General features: G+C 41.5%; 1 protein-coding gene across 2 annotated transcripts in view; it reads left to right on the plus strand.

Moving 5' to 3' along the window:
• mob2a (MOB kinase activator 2a) overlaps positions 1-21,874 on the plus strand; it is a 65,060-nt gene that overhangs the window by 6,430 nt on the left and 36,756 nt on the right. The window contains exon 1 of one of the 2 annotated variants that reach the window (XM_014985292.2): positions 21,200-21,869. The exons of the other annotated variant lie outside the window; for it this stretch is intronic. Within the exon in view, the coding sequence (XP_014840778.2) occupies positions 21,637-21,869 (233 nt within the window). The 5' untranslated portion in view covers positions 21,200-21,636. Of the gene's footprint in view, positions 1-21,199; positions 21,870-21,874 lie in introns of those variants that run through there. 2 annotated transcript variants of the gene reach the window in all.

Below are 21,874 nucleotides of genomic sequence, written 5' to 3' on the forward strand. Positions count from 1 at the left end.
AGTGTCTCGCAGCAGATATTTATCTATGCGATTGTTGTCACTGTGTTTGGGTTGGTGTAAGACAGCGTCGCGTATGCAAACTTGGCGCATAGCAAATTTTTCTTTCAAAAATTAGCTTCAACTTAAAAAGACACCGTACTGCAATCATCAGAGCACTTGTCACTCCTGTTTCAGCTCGTCAGGCAATCTCCACGTGTGGTTCAGGACCGAGCCGTGACACACTGTGGTAACGCTTTGTGGGATGGAGACTATCAGTTTCGCTCTGAGTCGAAACGTTGCTGGATTGTTCCAGTTTCATGCATTTTCTCACTTGTTTTGAATGTTTCCCCCTGTCCCCAAGCAACCCCACTCCCTTATTTCCATCTTCTCCATTCACGCAGACAAGCCTGTGAAAACACACTCGCTCTCGCACACGCGCACACATTATTACATGCTGTCACTCTTAGCCGAGGTGGCCGTTTCCGCTGCGCACACCTCAGATCCGACGCTGATAATAGGTTCTGACACATGAACAGAGATCTTTTTAAAGCAGTCACCTGCCCCAGAATAGAAACGAAGCAACACTCAACACGCTGCTTGGTTTGAGCTAGTTTGACTTTATGGATATTTTTAAGTGCAGCGTGGGTTGGCTACACGGTTAACATTTACATCCAATGTACGGAGCTGCTTTTGTCTCTCTGCTCAGTTGAGAGTAATTTAGTGCCAGACACTAAACTTGCTTTACGGTTACACCGCCCGGGGCAGCCGGGCCGGGACTTTTAAGACCATCTTAGCGTAATCACATCTTCAATAACAGCGACGTTGTGTTGTTTTACAGATTTAGAGCGTGGCACTTGTGTTAGCAGCTCAGTGTTATGTGACACACTGGCTTTTTCCAGTGCCAAACACCGAGCTAAATGCCACCACGGTTCACACCACTTGTTTGGCAAAGTGTCACCCTGTGAGGGACGGTGTTATTGTTGCACTGTTTTAAGTTCCCTGTCATTCAGTCTATAGAAGACTTGTCAGTCCTGGAATCCAGCATGGTTTGTGTGTACGCCATCTGTTCATGATTTTATTTTGTTACTGAAATGATTAATTTAGGGATGTCCTAAAAATGTACTTCCCTCAGATTCTAATTCCTGTTGTTTTAACATGTGGAATTTGCATTTCCTTTTGTAGCTTGATGCAGTAAACTAATACACTACGTGTCATCAGTAGTACGTCTACATTAGGTGTTTCACTTAACTTACTCACCAGTGATGTTCTGAGAACTGCAGTGTCCCGTTCACATTTGGGACATTTTGTCCCAGCATGGCTCTCAGCAGGACAGCCCGAACATGTTTCTCCAACACCGACTCAACCAGGTTGAGAACGTTACCCCGACTTTAATGTTCCTACAGCTTGTCGCAGAGAAGCTGCATAGCTCCATTATGCGTCTGAACATTTCTCAAACCGTCTTTCTCCTGCTGATGACGTTTGAATCTGGAGCAACTTGTCGGAGTTCCAGGCGAACACGACTTTTTGCTGCTTGTGGCTTTTTTTTATTTCAACGTGGCTCTAGTCAATCATGTGCTTTTCTTTGCTATGTGTAAGAAAATGCCTTTGTAAAAATCAGCCCGGCAGACAATGACTGGCTGATAACAGCTGAATCAAACACGTCACCCGCGACCGCCGCTGGGAGTTTGAGTTAGGAACTTGACCTTTAGGACCTCCCGAGACTAATCAGCAGTGACATTGTTGACCATTTTGTTTTTGCTGGCAGCCTGTGCCATTAAATGCTTCAGTGTTAATTCAGCTGGGATTTCGTTTGAAAAATGTTGTAATGCGTCAATTGATCAGCTACTGCTTGGAACCGGACAGCTTTCACTTGAACCTGTTGGTGTAAAATGTTGTTGATTCAAACACAATTTATACAAGAAATTACTTCATACCTCATCAGTGAGCAGATTGGTAGTCCAAAAAAAATTGGAACTTGGTATTGGCCAGTCAAAACCTCATTGGTAATCTAACAAGGTCGTAATGTTTTTTTGTTTGTTTGTTTTCTCTCATTTGGCTGCAAAGGCAAAGAAATGTTTTTCCTTGCCAATAAATAAATTTCCAGTTTATTTGTAATTTTTTTGTGTTCTTGTGTTTGAGTTTCTCTGGTCCAGCCTGTGCAGCCTGGCCCTGTCCGGGGGTTCAAGCATCAGTCCTCAGGCTATTCTGCCATGAACTTTGTCCGTGCTGCTCTGGTTTGTTTACTCCCCTGAAACGACATTTTATTCAGGGCCAACCCTTCAACATACTCTCTCCTAGACTCCCTGACTCAGTTTGTGTCTTCCTCTGTCTTTCTCTCCATTTAATTCTCGCCCTCTTTCTCTCTCTCCCCCGTGCCCCCCGTCTCTCTGGAGATGCTGATGTGCAGAGACGTTTGCGTGCGTTGCTGCTGCTCGAGCTGGACGGTTCAGCTGCGCCGGCCCAGGGCAACATCAGTCCTCTATGATAAATGTTTAACAGGGAGCATCACACATACAAGAAGGAGATTTGTGTAAAAAAAAAAAAAAAAGTGTTATGAGCTTTTTATTAAGTGTTTTTTTTTTTTTTTCCTGTTTCCCTCATTGCATTTTTCAGGAGCAAGATGTTGTCCGTGCTCCTTCTCTGGCATCGTTGTCCTTGTTCGACTTTTTGTTGATTTTAAATGCTGAGCAAAGCAGCAGCGCTAGTTTCATCCTCTTTCTCAGGAACGCGTCCGAGTGAAGCAAGCTTCACTAGAAAAGCTCGGCTGTCGTAGTTCAAAGGTGGCCAGGACTTCAGGTTTCACAGGAATGCGACACCCAGTGGGTAGTTGAACTGGCAACATCCACGACTTGCATCACAGAGAGTGACTGCAATCAGTACATTTAATTTTTGTTGTTCAAATCAAGTGTTTAGATACACTGTAAAATAAAAACAAAAACAAAACAAAAATCGTGTCTGATATTAAATGAAACTGGATTTTTCCTGGTTTGATAGGATAACCAACGGTTTTTTCATTATAATTTCCAGATTAATGAGATTTTCATTAAATTTAAACGGGTCTCTTTTGCCGTTTTTACCTGTATGACTGAGGTCAAACACTTTGAGTAGACCTGTCCTTTAACAAGCTTCTCCCAGTAGTTTGCTGCAACTTTGGACCGGTCCTCCTGAAAGAACTGGTATAGCTGTGCCACCTTTTCAGCTCTAATCACACATTTTACACGGGAGTGAGATTTGACCTTTCCCACCCAGTATAGGTCTGCACAATATTATAAAAACATGCAATTAATGGGTGGTGTGGTGAATGTCCTGGAAACAATATGAATGAACTACAGTAAGTCTATGGTGTTACTGTCTCTGAACCTTGGTTTTATTGCAGTCACAGACACCAAATAGTGTTTAGGATTGCTGTAATAAAATTATCTTTATAGCAATCCAAGCAATTGTTATCAGTATTTTTATTTTTTTTCATGACCAACAAGTAGACGATTTGATTTTAGTGTGCACGCAATATTCTGAGTTTGAGCAACAACAAAAACAATCTCTAAACCTCCTCTTTCAAATGTTTTTACTTAGCAAAACGATTTTGGTGATTTTGACGTAAAGCTTTGACATCATGCTAGTGAAAAAAGACTTGGTTATGTGTAGGTTTAGATACAGTGTAAATCAGGGGTCACCAACTCCAGTCCTCGAGGGCTACCATCCTGTAACTTTTAGATGCGTCTCTGCTCAAACACACCTGGATCAAATAAACTGCTCGTTTCCAGCCTATTGCAGAGAGGAATGAATGCTGGTGAGGGAATTCAGACATTTTGGAGCAAAGGTGAATCTAAAAGTTGCAGGATGGTAGCCCTTGAGGATTGGAGTTGGTGACCCCTGGTGTAAATATACAGTTGCTTACAAAGATGAGCAAACACCCTGTTGTCCTGTCTTGAACCAGCTGATGTCAAATTAAAGTCTGAATGACTGAGATCTGGAGTCACTAAGAGGCATCATTGAAGCTTAAAGACACAATCTTGCATCATCGTGTGTGTTCTTTAGACATCAGCATGCACCATTGAGAAATAAAGGGTCTTTTCAATGCTTTTTTGAGCAGGCAAATCGCCTGGATACAAGAACTCACACAGACACACACACACACCGGTTCTCCTCAGTGAATACTGCTGTGTGCTCCTGCTTTCCTCGAACGGTGCCACACCTTCCTTCCGCTGAGGCAGGAACAGGGAGAAGCTCAGGAGCAGATCCGATACCAGAATGACTCGGCAGTTTGCCTTTCACTGAATATGCATAAGTGGATAAGTGAGGAATCCAAATGGATGCATTAAGCGCTTTTATGAGCAATTGATATGGAGACAGTTGCTAGGTGTGCTGCTTTTATCCCCTTTTTCTTTGACAGTTTAGTTGAGTGGAGAGGAAACTTGAAATAACTTCCCAGCAGTGTAAGCTATGAGAGTATGATGCAACCGAGAACACCGTGGAATGAAGGATGAAATAAAGCTCTGCGCACGGATCTGCTTGTGCTTGTTGGGCTGCCCTAGCTACGGTTTATGAGTCTTGACCTGCTCGGAAGCTTGAACAAGCTGCTGTATGTTTTCTGATGACATCACATCGCTAACTTTTTGCCAGCAACCGTTAAGATGGAGGTTGTGGCAACATGCGAGGCACAGATTGGACGTCTTCTGAATCTAAACGACCAACATGTAAATGAGTTATTCGAAACTGTTGTTTTCTTTAGTTGCGAGACCCCTCAGATGCTCTGTCGCTTGGCGGTAATCTGGCTAGCTCCTGGTGATCTTGCGATTGTGCTCGTCTATGTGCGTTTCCACTGCACTTGGCAGGAGAACAGCAACATGCTGCGGCTGTGTTTACTCGTTCGTAATGCTCCGGGCAGCCTTACCCGCCCAGCACACACAACCGGCGCTGCCAACAAACGGGGGAAGCAAAAGAAAAAGTCGACAGAGGAACGGTCATGACTAATCAACTCCTCTTTTCGCCCTAACTCCTTAAATTGGTTCAATTGGATCGTTTTCCCTCTTAAACACGCAGTTCAGTTTGAGGCCAGTCTTAAAGAAGCATGATCAGATGCTACAGGCCTCATATCCGCCCCGGTTTCAACCAAGTGTTGTACTGGGTCGCCGCTGCTGGCTAGAACTGTCCCAGGAACAAGCCGAGCCCGCCTGCAGCAGGATTTAACTATGCTGTTTCTGTCCACAAACACGATGTCTCCTGCAGATAATGGTTTTATGACACTTTCCAACCAATTTATAATCTTTCCCATAAAAAAGGTTGTATATGACCAGTATTTTTTATTTTTTTTGTTAATGTCTGTATAAGGTTGGCATTGATATGAGTTTTCTAACATAAAACCGCTGAGTAGTTAATATTGAGTAATGTTTGCGAAAATTTTGGGTGACTGTGTTGCTCCCTTTTCGTGTGATGTAAAATAGTGATACTGTGCCAGTCCAGGCCTGCTTTACTGCTTCAGTACCTGAACAACCCGTTACATGTGTTGGAACATTGACTTCTGCACTATAGAACAAAATCCTGAGGGAGAAGGTGGAGCCTCCAGTTCAGGATATTAAGCTCAAAACACTCGGGCTATTTGGCAGGACAATGATGCACAGCAGCAAGCCTTCGTCTATCCAAACTGAAAAACATGCTAAAAGAAGGCTTTGAAGTGTCCTAGTTAAAGACTGGACTGAAATCCAGTTGAGATGCTGTGGTTAAAATTCTTTCGCATTGATGTGAAAGGTTGATTTCTATCCATCACAAGCAAATGCTGGCGCAAACAACTACGAGGTTTACAGTTACTTTTTACAAAGGTCAGTGTGGAGAGCTTCTTTTGTTGTAATAAATTAAATCATTATCTGGGAACTGCGTTTCATATTTATTAGGTCACCCTTGAGGCTCAAATTTGAAAGAAAAAAACAATCTTTAAGGGTGAAGCTATACTGTACACGGTACTGTATCTATGGTTTTGTTGGAATATACATCTCACTGCTGTAGGAGGGGAATCTTTCTATTTTAACCAGTCTGTATCAGCTTGTATAAGCAAAAAAAAAAGTTGGTATTATTACAAAAACAGCAGGTTTTGTGTGTCCCCTGGAGAACAGAACATCAACCCTTACTTCAAACAGCTCCCAGCATTTCTAAATCAAATATGTCCCCTTGCAGACAGAGGTTGAAAGCTTGAAAGGGCAAAACAGAAGAACCGTGCTACAGTACACTCAGCTTCCTGTTATTTACTGAGGTCTAACCCCGTTTAAAATTAGCACTGAAAGAACAAGCGTCTGTAGAGTCTTTCTATTTCTTCTGAATGCATTTTAAACCCTCATCCAATATTGAAAATGACATAACTAAGTCTTATTCACTCAGTAGCAGCTTCCACACTGAAGAGGGTTGTTGTTGTTGTTGCTATACCTTAATACGTAATTCTTCTTCTTATTTTTTCTTTGTTTGCTTGTTTGTTTCTGTGTAGTTTATGGGTCAGAGCCTGCGGACCTGAGATTGCGGTCACCTGACAAGTTTGCAGCGAACTTCAAACTTTACAGATTTCTATGTCTATAAAATGCAGCAAAGCATGTTGAGCTGTTGACAGCCAGCAAACCAAAGGAACTGACATCATGCTGTAACTTCCTTGACCTGATCTAAAAATGAAGCGTTGTGAAATGTAGAAAAAGAAAACTGAGAGAGGGAGTGTTGTAAAGCAACAATGAAGAGGTTCAGAGGAGGAGAGGGCAGCTGATAAAGGAGGAGGAGTGCCTGAAAGAGAGAAATTATATTTGAGTAGCGACAGTAGGTAGAGATATTGAGATAAATGGGGGGGGGGAACCGACGTAGGTCAGCCGGCTAGATTAGAAGCAGCGGGGGCTCGGGCGAACATACAGAGAGAAATTTAACCTGAAGAGACGTCCAAGAAAGGAATTAATGAGCAAAAATGTGCTTTTATCATGATAATTCACTTGTTTCTAAAAGACATAAAGAAGAAAGTCCTCTTATTGTCAGCATATCTTAAGTTATTTTGCAGGAAGAAGTGACTACTTCAGTTCAAGTTTTTTTTTTGTTGTTTTTTGCTTGTTTCCTCCACTGATGTACGAGCTGAGCAGTGACTGAATCTGTGCAGAGCCGGTGGGCTACTGGCGTTTGTGCAAGCCAGCTCCGTTTGTCCTTGGTGGCTGAGGCTAGGCTGCTAGCCTGGTCTGAACTATAATTGGATTAGAGATTTCTATGTTGCATGAGGAAAGGCAAGCCCAATCCTCACATACTCTTTAAAAGCACACATGCCTCGGGGAGCCAAGTTCATCTCGGTACTTCCTCCTCTACTCCTCCATTCCCTTGCAATAATCTCTCACTTTCTCTCTTCATCTTCCTGTTTTTGGTCTATTTTTATACAACAGTGCACCCCCTTCCACTTAGGAGACTTCGCAAGTGTGACGTTATGCAGATTAGTTTGTTTTTAATTGCATGAGTGGGTCAATGTTGGTGAACATGATGGGTGTATGCAGCTCATTTATGAGCTGTGGACACCCGGCCTTAGTGGGATTACAGTGGAGCTCCTTGCTGAGAGTACAGGAGAGGAAAAAGGAAGAATAAAACCTTGGCATGAGCATCATGGGAAGCAGCCCCACTTGGAGAAATAAATTTAAGCTGCTCTTGAGCTTTTTTAAGAGTTCACTTCCCGTTAGGCAGCTTTAGCAGGAAATTAAAGGTAATATGATGGGCGGTGTTCGTCCTGCACAGCTCCTAATTGCTTTTTTTTTTTACATTCAGCTAAATGTTCTTTGTAGAAAAAGTCTGTTTTGCTACTAAGTTATAGATTTACAGGTGTATCAACTGTGGTATAACCACTGTTCGATTTCCTTTATCAAAATACACAGTGGGGTGTATCTTGATAGATGTTTGATTTTCTGTCTTTCTGTTAGCGTTTTTGAGAAAATGTTCAATTCAATTGTACGAATGGCAGAATAATGCAGCACTGCCCCTCCCCAACCTGTTGCTGCACACCACTGGTCATCTGGCCAAAGAATGTTACTACACCTTTCCTTCTTGCTGTGTTTTTTTTTTGTGGAAAACATTTTTGTCATGGTTATAGCATTTTTGGAATCGGACACAAGATAAAATGCTGGACTGTTCAGACTTTTCCCCAGCTGCTACTAAATTCTGCGTATTTATCCTATGTATCTAAATAACAATGTTACCAAGCGCATTCTTCTTAGACATAATAATCAAGATATTTGTTTTTAATGTAAAATATGATCATTTTTCAGAGGCTTTTGTTTACAGAACATGAAACTATGAGAATCTCGGTTCGTTCCTGCAAATACATTAGCGGTAAGCCTGCCAGGAAAAGTTTAGCAACCTATAAACCGAAAAAGAAAATTTCCCTTTTTCCGATTGGTTCTGCCTCTTATTATCATGTCAGTGTTGATTGCAACATTCCTGTGGCCTTTGGGAGAAACCAAACAGCAAAGAGGCCATCAGCGAGACGGTGACAGGCCAGAACCAGCAGCCATATGCCTCATATGCGTTTGTTGACGACTACTACTGCACGGCTCTGATCTGCCCATATGGCCTGTACGTCTCTCCTCGGCAGCATGTGGGCAGAGATAGAGAGCGAGGGTGGGCGTTGCTCCGATGTGGGCTGATCTCGAAACGAATTCACACAGCGCCGTTGATGCGAAACATTCAGATCCACAAACCGCCCATGTAATTAGCCAGACCTGCTCCACCTATCGGCAGAGAAAATGATTACAGTGGCACTTCCAGATTTATTTGGCATTGATTAATTTCGGCCTTGGCAGGTATCACTTAGGTTTGGACGGGATTCAACGCGTGTGGAAATGACTGCGTGAGGTTGCGCGATAGTTGGAAGCGTTCTATACGTGTAGGAAAGGATGCGGAGGAGGAAGAGAAGGGAGGAGTTTGACTTGGAATGAAGGCAAAGGAGAGAGAGAAGACAGAAGGAGATGGCGTGCAGGGTCGTCTGGTTTCCGCTGCCGGGTCAAGGTCACGGTGTGGGAGCTTCCGAGCGGGCCTCCCAGGAGCGAGGCCGAGGAGTTCAGGGCTGGACACAAAAAACATGACATGACAAGATTCACAGAGGAGTGTTTGACCCCTGTAAGGCCTCTGATGTCGCCCTGAGGAAATGTGTGTTTCAACACAGATAAGTCTGATCAAGTAACAGCTCACAGCACACCCGCCGATGGAACTACAGTGTCTTGCACAATTATTCGAACCCTTGAACTTTTTTTCTACTTAGTTTTCAGATTTTGTCACGTTTCAACCACAGACTAGATTTTATGCAATAGTTCCACACAAGGCTGTGCATAACTGATGAGCTAAATTGTGTCCAGTCCCTTTGAGCATCTGGTTTATTGAACCACTTTTCCCGGAAATTAAGCTTTGCAAACGCCAGGAATGTTTTTCTGTCTATAGTTCTTCTTTCTACGCTTCCATAGAGGCCACCAAAAGAAATAACACAAAACCTCTGAAGACTTGAGCGCAACTTACTACTTCTCGAATCGTCAACAAAAATGCAGTGGCATCAGATTTTCGCAGTTGTAGGATTTCTTTTGTCTTTGACAAACACTACAAGCCATCTCCTTTTGTATTTACCCAGAATACCTTGCGCTTTAGTCTGCTTCTTGCTTTTGGAATGGTTTCCGGTCTGCTTGACATTCACACGGGCCTTCAAACCGCACCAGAGTTCACTTCAATCGAACTGAGATGTTGGTTTCTAAGTGGACCAGAGTTTGATTCCACATTCACACCTCCCCTAAAAGAACCAAACTTTCTAGACAAACAAATTGGAGTTTGATTAAAGTGGACAGGACTGGTATGAATGCATCCTAAGAAATATCTAAGAACAGCTACATTTATTAGCCTCTTTTGCTAATTAGTAGCTCTGGATTTGGGGATGATTACAAATACATTTCAAACTTTTCAGGTGCAAATGTGTTAAAAAAAATATTTTAATAAATGGAAAACATGCCTCACTTTCTTTCTCTTCAACAATTGCATTCTTTTCTTGATATATCGCAAAACAAATCCAACAAAATACGTTAAAGTTTGTGTTTTGTAAAGTGCTGTTGTGAGTATGTTCAAGGGTTTGAATAATTTGTGAGGCACCAAGCTGCATTACAATCAAACTGCCTGCACGGACAGCGCTACCAGACATGGTGTCAAAATCCTTTTCTTTGTTTCAGAGTTGGAAACCCGTTTAATGTGACCTTTCTTAGGAGCTTTAATCACCAGCGGCCTCTGAGCTGGGCGGCACGTGACAACTGCTAACACTGATCCAACACTCTGAGCAAACGAAGAAAGATTTACAAGCTCGCCAGCCTAACAACGACTGGCTGTGAACACGGGGTATTATGAGGAGTTTGGGCGTATTGAGGGAGGTGGAGTGGAAGGGTGTTGATTGGCAGCACACTTTTTCAGCCTTTAATCCGGGAGACCTTAAGATTTACCAGATTTCTTCAGAAGTAGTGAAGTAGTGAACCCTAATTATTAACGCTATTTTACTTGGTTAAAATAATTGTATATAAACCGTCACATATTGTGACTGAAGTAGGGCTGTTGTAAACGAATATTTTAGTAATCGAGTAATCTATCGATTATTCTTACGATTAATCGAGTAATCGGATAAAAAAAAAATTATAAAATGAAATATTGGTAAATCTGGCATAATACCGGTGTTACTATCAGATATCAATATCAGTCCAATTTTTCATATTTGAGCATCCCTAACAGTTGCTTTTTTGTAGTTTAGAAAACTAACCTGTAACAATAATAGCTCACTTTCTAAGTTAACCAGAAGAAAAGTTTTAGAAAAATCTGAAATTATATTGGATTTAATAACAAAGAGGCAGGCTCACAAATATGCTTATAAAAAATGTCTACAATCCAGCTTTTAGTTTATGTATTCATCTTCAGTGAGTTTAATAGATTAATTAAACTCACCTTGCCACCTAACCTGTCACGCTTTGGGTTTGAAAATACGGGAAATGCCGCCTGGAGTGGGAGGAGAGGGCGAATGAACGAACGTAAGATGGGGTGGAGGGGAGGAAATAGACCAGCGGACTGACGAACCGTTAGACCGGGGGACGAACACGGGGGGAAGCAATACGGGATATTTACGACACCTTCACTGGTCACACTCAGAAACTCATCTACCAGCCATGTACGATGCGCTCCGCCACCCGTTTCTTCAGACCGGGATATGAAATTTATTGTGCGGTTCGTCGGTAAAGCTAAATTTACACGGTAAGCATCAGCTACTCAGCCGCCCGCCCTGTTCAGGCTATCCGCTCACCTCAGCGCTCTTCCCGCCGTTCGCTTTCAACCAGCAGTCCCGGAGGAGAAATGCTGCCGTACTCCAGGCATTCCCCAGTCATTTTAAGGATGCTTATTGGTTCCCCAAAAACGATAAAAAGTCGGACATTATCATCAATCAATAAAATCCCCACGGGCCAATCTTGAAGATTGGACTTTATGCCGCTGAGACTTGGCTTTTGTCAACAACTCAGAGGCGGAAGTGAGAGCTCCGCGCAACGCAAATGAAGTCCCGGCCGGAACACGGTGCGCTAACTAATAAAACATAAATTAACGAAGCTTCGAGGCAAGTAAATTTTCCTCGAGGAATTTTAGTAATCGAGGTACTCGAATCATTCGAGGAATCGTTTCAGCCCTAGACTGAAGTTTTACCAGAAACTTGCTATTCCTGTTGTAGCCCCCCTTTTTTTGTTTTTAGTTTAACTTTTTTCTTACAGCGTCGGTGCTGTAAAAACTGTTTTACTTTCATTTAAATGAAGCCTGATATGGGTTGAGATGGCAAATTCAAAACAAGTCTTGGTGAATTAGCCTTAGTGTCTGCTCCGCCATCCTTTTATCAGCTCCCGTTTTCATTTTCCTCGTGCTGTCGGAACCTCCCAACTTGGTCCCAGCGGTCCGTTCTCCATGTTCTGCAGCAGCCGCGCGCTGCGAGCCGGAGCTCACAGAGTCGTATATCACGGGGAGTGTACCGAGCAGAACAGACTTCCATAGATTAGAGGTGATAGAGGAGTGTGTTGCTGATTTATTACCGGCTGTTAGCTGGTTAAATGAGGCTAAATGATCCAACTAGCTCAGGGAGGCGAGATGGAAGCGATTAGCCTACATAAAGGGCGACGGAGGGAGAGAGGATCTTTTGAAGCCAGTCGGTGACTCCTGACCTCCTGTCATTTAGCCTTTTCTTTATGTTCTTCCTCTTGGACCTTTTCTGCTGCTCTTCATCTTCAGCACTGGAGTTGTCTCCTGTAAGCTCTGTGAAGCAAAGCCGTCTGTGTGGCTGTTGTCGAGAATTGCAAGGCGGTATTTTTTGTTTCGGTTGAATGTTGTGCTCATGGTTTTCACTGTTTAATTTATTAGAATGAAATGAACAAATTAACTTGGAAAAGCATTTTTTTCAAATATACAGAAAGAAAAAAAAATTACTTAGTAGCATTTTGTACACCTGATTGTCTTTGAAAACTGAAAAATTAGTGATGTTTTGATGAAAGTAATATGTCCATAGCATTTTATTTAATGCAAATATACATTATTGGTGAAGTAGGTAGTAAGGACACAGTCCTTGTAAGCATAACAGACTCTCTATTATGCTTTCATTCAGACATTTTGTGTTTTATTAAAATCATCACATTTTATTGTAATTCTACTGGTGAGTTAATTTGGAAAATATAGTTGACGTTTTATCTTCAAAGCCTGAATTAGGATAAACATGGCTCCCCACTCGTCACATTTCCTCAGATGCACTGAGTCACTGAGAACTTCCTCCCTGCATCTCAGAAGCTTGAAATGGACAGGTAGAACCAGGCAGGCCACGTGTGTCATATCCGCTCTGTAAGCGTTTTCATTTGTCAGCTTTTGTGTCATGTGTCCGTTTGCACGCTTGTTTTATGTGTGTGTGTGTGAGAGAGAGATAGAAAAAGAGAGGGAGGAGACGCACGTTCCCCACATCCGTTTCCTCTCTGAGAGGAACAGGAGGTCAGGAGTTTGGTCCACCCTTCTGGGTTACAGAAGTACAGTATGCACAGAGGGTACCGCTTTCAAACCAGTTATGCATTTTTAGTGGAGATGTATTGGAGATTAGTCTTTATGCTCCCATTTTGTCATGTTACAGTCATAAGCTTCCTAAAGATGCTGATGGGAGTTAGAGGGATGAGTACATATTCGTGGCACAATTCATTTTACATTTTTGGTTATAAAGAAAATGTTTTGTAGAAAATGTTTTGTTTTCCTTTCACTTCATAATGATCTTTTGTTGATCTTTTGCTTAAATTCCCACTTAAATGCATTAAAGTTTATGGATGCGGTGTGATAAAATGTGACAAAGTTACCATGGACTATTTTTGCAAGGCACTGCCTCTCCGGGCAGCATGACATTGGAGAAATATCATCTTCTAACAGGAAGCTGGTATTTATCTTACTTAAAGTATTACTCTGCATTTCCCCGCGTCTGTCCTGCTCTGTTTACATCTCCTCTAGCCTCTTCCTGAATGAGGTTTTGTCTACCAGAGCGTCTCCATCTACACCTGTGTCGGTGTTTGAATGAGCCCTCGTTTTCTGACTGACTGTGCGTGGTAATGCTCCTTGTCCTCCAAACGGTCCCTGGTGCACTTTACTGTTTTCTCGTCGTCTCTTTGTTCTGGCCTGGGAGTCTGCAGCAGGAGCTCACAGGAAGCAGTTACTTGTTGTGCTGAAAGGAAAACAAACAGCGTGATGTACAAATGGAGGAAGTGCTGCTTTCCGCATGCAGACTTCAGCTTGGCGCCTGTCATTCTGAAGTCTAAAGGCAGCAACGTGAGCGTGTCCTGAACCGCACGTGTCCTCTTTCAGTCTCGCTCGGTGAACTATCCTCCTCTGTCCGTGATGATCATCCTCTAGCTGTGAAGCTTCACTTCTGGATCCAAGCAGAAAAGAAGAAGGCATTGACTATTTTTGAGGAATCTGAAAGCTAACAGAGCTTTTCTATTTTCTTCTAACTTGTATAGAAGGAGCTAGTAGCAAGTCAATGACTAGCATGAATTCTTCTTTGAGTTGCGTAGATTTTAAGATTAAGTACCTACTCCATTTAACACCTAGAGTATGTGTAGTTGTGGATAAATCTGGTAAAATACCAGGAATCTTCCCAGAACTCTGGATTGCACCAAATATCCAACTACAAAGTGCAATTTATTTACTGCGGCTGCACAGCAGCAACACCATAGTTGGAGTTTGACCAATGCAGGTTTTCCTATTATTTCATTTTGCCTTAAATTTGAAATTGGACTCTCCTGCTTTAGTTCTGTTGACACAATGATAAACCGAATGAAATAATGAGCCTGTTGTACAAATATATCAACACTTAGGACCATTTTCAGGTTGTCTGCACATCCTTAAAATGTCTTAAATTCCTGTTTTTAAAATGAATGCCTTGAAATGTCTTAAGTTGGGCTCAAATACATTAATCACAGGTCTTAGATTTTGTCGTGGTAGGAATATTTAGGCTTGCATATTCTATTTAGTTTCTTTTTTTCTTGCAGGTCTTTTTTCTGTTATGCAAAACATTGAGTCATACGCAGACATCTTCAGTGATCCAAGGCAGTTGAAACTACCGGTAACTGGTAAAACAAAGCTAGCTAACGTTTTTACAACCATCATGAGTAAGTGCAAATTTATCGCCAGTTGGCTGGACAATGTTCGTCTTAGTCACTCACCCACTTTTGCCAAATCTATGCAATTTATTTCATTGCGATTTTCTTTTGTACATTTCTGTTGTGATACAAGTCTTAAATGTAATTCATAATGGTCTTAAAAAGTCTTAAATTTTAATTGGTGAAACTTGCAGAAACCCTAATTTTCATGAATGAATGAGTTTTACAAGTTTTAGTAAAAAATTGCATAATGTCAAAGCATTGATTTATTTTTATTTTTTTTCCTTTTTAGCAACCCCCAACTATAATCTACACTAACAGTTGCTGGGCTTTCCCACTCTCTTAATTCTACCTTGAAGGTCAGATTGTGGAAATTTCCATCCAAGTGTGACTCAATCAGGCAGGCTTCTGTTTGGGTGTCTGTTTGGAGGCGTCGACATACGAAAAAAAAATTATTGCGTGAATAATTGAGTAAAATTAGACCAAGCAAATTCTTGGACAGAGACGTTTTGCGTCTCAAAAACCACAAGTGAATACACAGGGGTACATGGTGATCGTTTCCACTTTGAAATAAATATCATCAAACAGCGGAAGAGCACACTGCTGCTTTTAGAAATTATTCATATGTACACACATGACATGAGATTACAGTACTGATAGCCATCTAGAAGCAGAGTGTTTTGAGTTGTAGCAGTCATTAGGGCATATCTGCACTGAGATGGCAGCGAGAAGCCATGGGTGTGAACGCAGAGCTAAATATTTGCTGGCTATGGAGCAAAGCAACTGAAGGCAGAAACTAGAATGTTCCATTTTTACAGCAAACACTTACTGTGACATCTTCACACTCTCAAGTGTCAAGATATCAGCACATTTATTTCTTCTTTTCTCATATTTAGGTCTGTGAGATTTAAAACTTGCATGTGACATCAGATTCTAGTGGAAATGAAGGGTAATTCCTGAAACGGGGCAAACAGTGTTTGGTTGCTTGACATGTAGAAACATGTGAAGCACGTCGAGATTCTCGTAGACGGGTCAATTTCAACAGACTCGCCAGGCTTCCTTTTAAACATTCTTGTGTGCTTTTATGTCTTTTTGACTCCTGTATTACAAGCAGCCATATTTCATGACCAGCAAACACCCAAAGAATTATGCAGAAATGGTATGAATGTGTCTTATTACCGCTAGAGGGCAGCACATCTACATCTCCACACTCTCCATGGTAAGTGAGGTTTGCATTTCTTGGGAGGGGACAAAAGTTGATCAGCTTTTACCAGGGGCAACTCTACTGCTCTAATTGGACTTGTGCTCTCTGCTTTCTGTTTAGGAGAGTCCCAAGACAATAGAAAGCGATTTATAAGAGGGTTAAGAAAGGATAGGTCACTGATTGCAGGGGAAATGCAGATATGGAAAGATAAAGAAATGACCGGAACGGAAGGGAGAGAACCACTGGGCATGAAATCAGATCTGGGTGTTGCATAATCATGGCTCGCAGCCTTTCCCAGCATTCACTGGGCTCTGTCGGCTCTGGTATCACATGACCGAATCAAGCTGCTGCAGTATTAAACCAGCAACACCAGTCTACCACCAGCCTGAGGCGGGCGGATCAATGAGTCCGTTCTTCTTTGTGCCGGTTCCGTTCCTTTGCACGGCACTCAAAAGTAACTCTTTTTTTTTTTTATACTTGGTGAAATATTTGTTTATCCCATTATCATCATCTTAAGAATTTTCCTCAACCTCAAACCTCTGCATTACTCATGTTAGTGTTTTTTTTTCTTTCTACATACCAGTAACTCTGTCTGTGAGGGTTTGTCGTTCAGCCTCATCTCTTTCATCCTTTTTAATGCAATGATCTGTCCTCACCCTATAATTTCAGACTTCATCACCAGTGCTGAGTCTTTGTTTACATGCCGGCAGTGGCAGACCGCATGCCAGTCAAGAAGACGTCGGCGACGGCCAATGCGTCTGCCTTTTGTGTCCTTTTGCAAATGAAACGAAACATTTTGTTAAAAAAGCATAAAATGCCTTTAGCAATTACTTCCTGCCCTCTAACCACAGCAGAATCAAATGCATTTTTCCTAAACAACAGGAGGTGGCGCCATAGTCTCATCATCCTCAGCATAAGCACTTATCATTGCATCATAGGGGTTGTAAAACTGCAGTCAGGATTACGTTCACTGTCGCATCATTAATATTTTAGCAGGTTCTAAATAGTTATAATGGCCAGTAAACATTTTATTAGGCTGCAGAAGTAGAATATAAACTCCCTCCAGGACATTTCAGTGCAGCTACTTTACTTTGATGTACTTAACGGTTTAGAAAATGTGTGCGAAGATGACTTATCTGTTCAAATTATTTTCTAAAGACGGTACTTAAACCCATACAGCTCTAAGGTTTATTTTGCTCATTTAATTCAAAAATATCAATTCAAAGCACATTCTTTTGATACCTTACAGCTAATGGAAAAACCAAAATTCGATTTATTTGAGAATTAAGTTACGTAAGACCAATAAAAAATGTTTCTATCACATAATTGTTGGCCTACTGGAACGTATGTTTATGTACTGCACAGTTTTTGAAATCGGTCCCTGGTCAGGGCTCCTTTTGCATTCCTTCACCCTGTGAAATGGAGCAATCTATTTGACAATGTTTCCAGTTTGTTTAGCTGCATATTGCAACAAACATATTTTGATTGCAGGACCTGAAGCGTGACTCCAACACCAGCGTGATTTTTCCTGGTGGGTGCATAAATGTCAGTGATGATATCTGTGTACATAGGGTTCACGTTGGCTTGGTCTCCACGTTCTGAAGATGCTGTAAGAAGTGATAAATTCATGGGCTGGGTTACATTTCATTTCCGCTGTCAGGTGGCATTTCAGTTAAAACTGAACCTTTCTGGATCTCGAAAGATAATGCTCACCGAGATTCTGCAGGCCTAATATTTTACCTTTTTTTTTTTTTTACCTTTTTGGAGCCATTCGTGGAGCTCCAGGATACCAGCATGGCTATTTCAGTTTTGTGGTGCAGCCCAAAGCGAGCTGTGAAGAATGGACGCTCTGTTTGAACTGCATTACTGTGGTGTCCTCTGTTTACTGTATATGTTGTGCTTAATGTAGCAGGCTGACGCATACAGACTGCCCGTCTCCTGGCGTCTCTCCACCTGGGCGTATATACGAGTCTTTTTATGCTGCACCTCTTGGTTTGGCCCCATCTTAGCTGTGCTCTGTGAATTTGCTTGTTGTTTGTGTGAGCTTATTAGGACTGGACCCAGGTCTTGGCAGCAAAAAGCTAATATACATTAAACAGCATAATTTACACATGCTGCTGGTTTCATGAGGTGGTTCTTTTTTTTGTTTGTTTTGTTTTTGTTTTTTGTTTTTTTGGCAGTCACAGCAGGGCAGCGTCGGCATCGCCGCTGTTTTACGCAGGAGAACTTGGCACTTGCTGCGGTTTGAGCTCTCCAAAGCTGGCCTCTCATCATGCATGCGCTCTAGCTGCCGGAGCCTCACTATAGGCTGCGTTTGTGCACTGCGGTCCAGCTTTTTGACTCTCAATGTATTCCTGGAAAGCCTGAGGTGGAGCGGAGGGAACAGAGCTGTTTCTCAGCCACACCGCAGCCAACAATGACCGCGTTCTGGAAGCTTCTCTGCCGTTCAGAGCAAATCAAAGATGGAAGCTCAGTCAGTGCACACTTTATTTCATTCTCTGCATTCATACATTCTTATTCTTCTAGTCTGGATAAATAGACAAATTAATTGTTGAGAGTTTAAGTTTAAATCTGAAACGTGGTTGTGATTTGTACCCCACCTTTCTTGAATTTGTTGTCTCTTTCAGCCTTATGGATCTAGAGTCTGATTTTGCAAAGTAGTTCAAGCTCAGCCTAATTAGACATATAAAGTCTTCATCTTCAATCTTGCCATGAACTTTGACAAATTGTCAAAATTTGTCAAAACATTCCCTCAGCATGATGTCACCACCACCATGTTTTAACAGCGGAATTGGTGGGTGGGGGGGGGTTCTGGTTAATGTCCAGTTATTTGTAACTACATAGTGAATTGCAAGTAACCCACAAGTTAAATTTCAGTGTCTTTTGACCAGAAAACCATATTTGTAGGTCTGGGTGATGAATCGATTCTATCGATTAATCACATTTTTGGTTTTTGAAGATTTAACTTTTGGAAATTCTGGATTTTTTATTTTTTTTATTTTCACCCAGCATGTAAAAGTCTCATGATCTTGATTTACAAGCATGTTTCACAGCTTCTATTTAGATGGACTTTGAATTCAGGTCACTGATGGGACAAAATTGAAAGGTCAGTCAAAAAAAAAAAAAAAAAAAAAAAAAAAAATATATATATATATATATACACATACATACGGTATATATTTTTTTCATGTAAAGTCATAATACAAATACATGCCACACTTTTCAGTTTATTTGGTCAAATTAATAATCAAGAAATGTAAAAAAAAATGGAACTTAATGAAATTAAGTTGAAAAAATCAAATAAAACGTATCAATTTTCCTTCCATTTTGCAACCGAGTTGCACTGCACTGCTTTGCGTTAGCTTTTGGCATAAAATCTGAATGATTCACATTGAAGATTGTGGTTGGAAGAACAAAATGTGAAACAAAAGCTCGAGAGCTATGAATACTTGATGTAAAGAGCTCAGATTACTGTGTGATGGGCGAATGTGAATGAAGAATTGGGAAAGAAATGGACTAATGACTGAAAAGACAAAAATCACCTAATTAAATCGTGAGCAATTAAGGTGTAGACGAAGAAGCAAAAAATTAGGGATGAACATAAGGAGCAGAATTGAACTGCACTAATAATGGAGCTAATTGAACCTTCTGGCGTCTTCACTGTTTTCTTCTCCAACTTTCGGCTGTCAATTAAAAGCAGTTCAAAGTTTAGACCTCGTCTTTAAAATCCGTTGTGTCCAATAAGCAAAAACACAGTAAATAGTTTCTGAAAATAGAAAAAAAAAAATGCAAAAATTGGGCTTGTGATTTAGCTTATTTCTCACTCCAAGGTCGTCCTTATGTATATTATTTGCTTCAAAGAGTAGCTTAACCCTGGTTTCTGTTCTCATTGCTTCATCCATCATCATCTTCCTCCTCCTGGCTGTTGTGTAACTCTGCAGTGGCTGACCACCACCACCAGCAGCAGCAGTGCAACTCATCAGCACTTTTGGTGCCAGCTTGCTTTTACTGTGATGCACAAACTTAAAACTCTCAAAACAACCCACAGTATGATGTGATTCTTCATAAGAGAAACACAAAAACAGCTTTCATTTAAATGTCATATTAAAGCTTATAAAAAAAAATGAATTAATGTGGAAAGGAGTTTATCACCGGGAACATTTTCCTTCTCAGCCAGCTGCTTAGTAACGGTCCATGTGAACTGTGTCTTTGTGGTCTGGCTCTCTGCGACCCTCGTTTTTCTCATGCGTTCAGATTACTTTAATAAGTTGCAATACAAGTTCAAACCGGTTTTACTGTTCAAATTAGATGTAGTTGGTGTACACACATCGAATCCAGCCGGAGCAGCAACCGTTCTCTAAACAGACCCTGCATAAAACACTTCAGCATGTAGGTGAAGGGGTGCAGATGTGAACAAAAAAAGTCACATTTTGCTGCTCTAAAGTGATTTTTTTTTGTCATCTCTCTTTAGTTTTCATCCAGGAAGAAAAGAGATGCAAATGGTGCAGAATTAGCAAAGAACCAATTAATCAAATGGTTTCAAATCATTCACATTCCCTTTGTTTGACTCTGACTGGTGACTGACGGATAACACTGAAAAATCTATTCATTAAATGAAACAAAAGAAATCCCATCATTTTCAGACAATAGGAGCACCTATTATCCATCAAGCAACAGTACTTACTTTGATGCATTTTTCTGAGTTGAATAAAAATCAGACAGAAGTTAGGAACAGATGTTTAAATGCACAAAAGGGGATCGTTCTGTATTTTATTGAATCATTTCTGTTTGATAGAGGGAGCAGTACTAAATCTGGCAACATGCAGCAGATTTTTCATATTAGAATTGGCAGATCAAACCTAAAATATTATGCACTGACGTGGGAAAGTGCAAAATCTGCACTTTTCCCCCTCCATTAATCATTTTCTCTACTAAAGTGCCTGCAGCAGTTTTATATTTTAGTCCTTTAGGGAAGAAGGATTCTGTCAGAATTGGCATGGAAAAGGCTGATCTGTGCATGTCTGTTCATGATGCGAGTGTTTTTATTATTATTATTTTGGCAAAGTCTTAATTACAGCCTGACATTGTCTGTTTTAGTTGTTTTGCAGAGGGTCTGCTATTGTTTACGGGTTTTAAAATCTGGGTTGATGCTTCCTAGAATGTTCTATTACATTAACACATTAATTTTCTAGAAAGCACTCGGTGTACCTACAGTTAGATTATAATCACTTTCATTTTAATCACATTTTTAATCAAACCTCCACCTGTGAAGTATGTTTTCATTCCAAAGAGACACGCAGTACTGGATGGGATTTAAAGGGCAGTAATGAATCCCTCAGCCCTATTCTTAGCCTCAGATCTGTCTCACCTTACCGGCGTTGATAAGAAGCGTGTTGGGCTGGAGGCGTTTGCTTTTGTGTTCAGCCTGGGGAGGACGCTGGGCGTATAAATAGCTCCTCAGATGGGGAAACATGAGCTTTCCTCAGGAGCCTGAATGGAGCAGAAAAAGCAGAGGCGCATCGATGGTGGGTTTCCATCAAGCAGCTGCTCATTTGTGACTTCACATTTTCCATGTTTTCAGACGTTACTTCATGTCTGTTGGATGCCAGAATATGGGCTGGGAGTTCAAGTTTTTCTTTTCTTTTTTTTTAATGATATTTTTGGGGGGGTTAAAAACGCCGCGTTTTGCGTCGCTTTACGCGCAACAATGCAACACTCAATGACCCAGCCCCGCGGAAACTGAACTGAGGGGAAACCGAAGAAAACAGGAGGAGGAGAGAGTGGATGTCTGAGCAGCGAGAGAAAGAGAGAGAGAGCGCGAAAGAGAGAGGTCTGCAAAGAGCCACCGCGAGTATTGTTCCGCGTCCGTCCACGGAGGGTTTACTGCAAGCGTGGGTTCGTTTCTTTCCGAGCTGCGAGCAGCCAAAGCCGGACACGCCGTCCACTCTGGATTTCTTTATCCGCTTCCTGTCGTCCAGGATGAGGTTTAAGAGGAACGGCTCGTACACGCTAAATAGGTGAG

This window comes from Poecilia mexicana, unplaced genomic scaffold (assembly GCF_051168715.1).
Source record: "Poecilia mexicana isolate PSO_F unplaced genomic scaffold, ASM5116871v1 scaffold_6, whole genome shotgun sequence".
Lineage (NCBI taxonomy): Eukaryota > Metazoa > Chordata > Actinopteri > Cyprinodontiformes > Poeciliidae > Poecilia > Poecilia mexicana.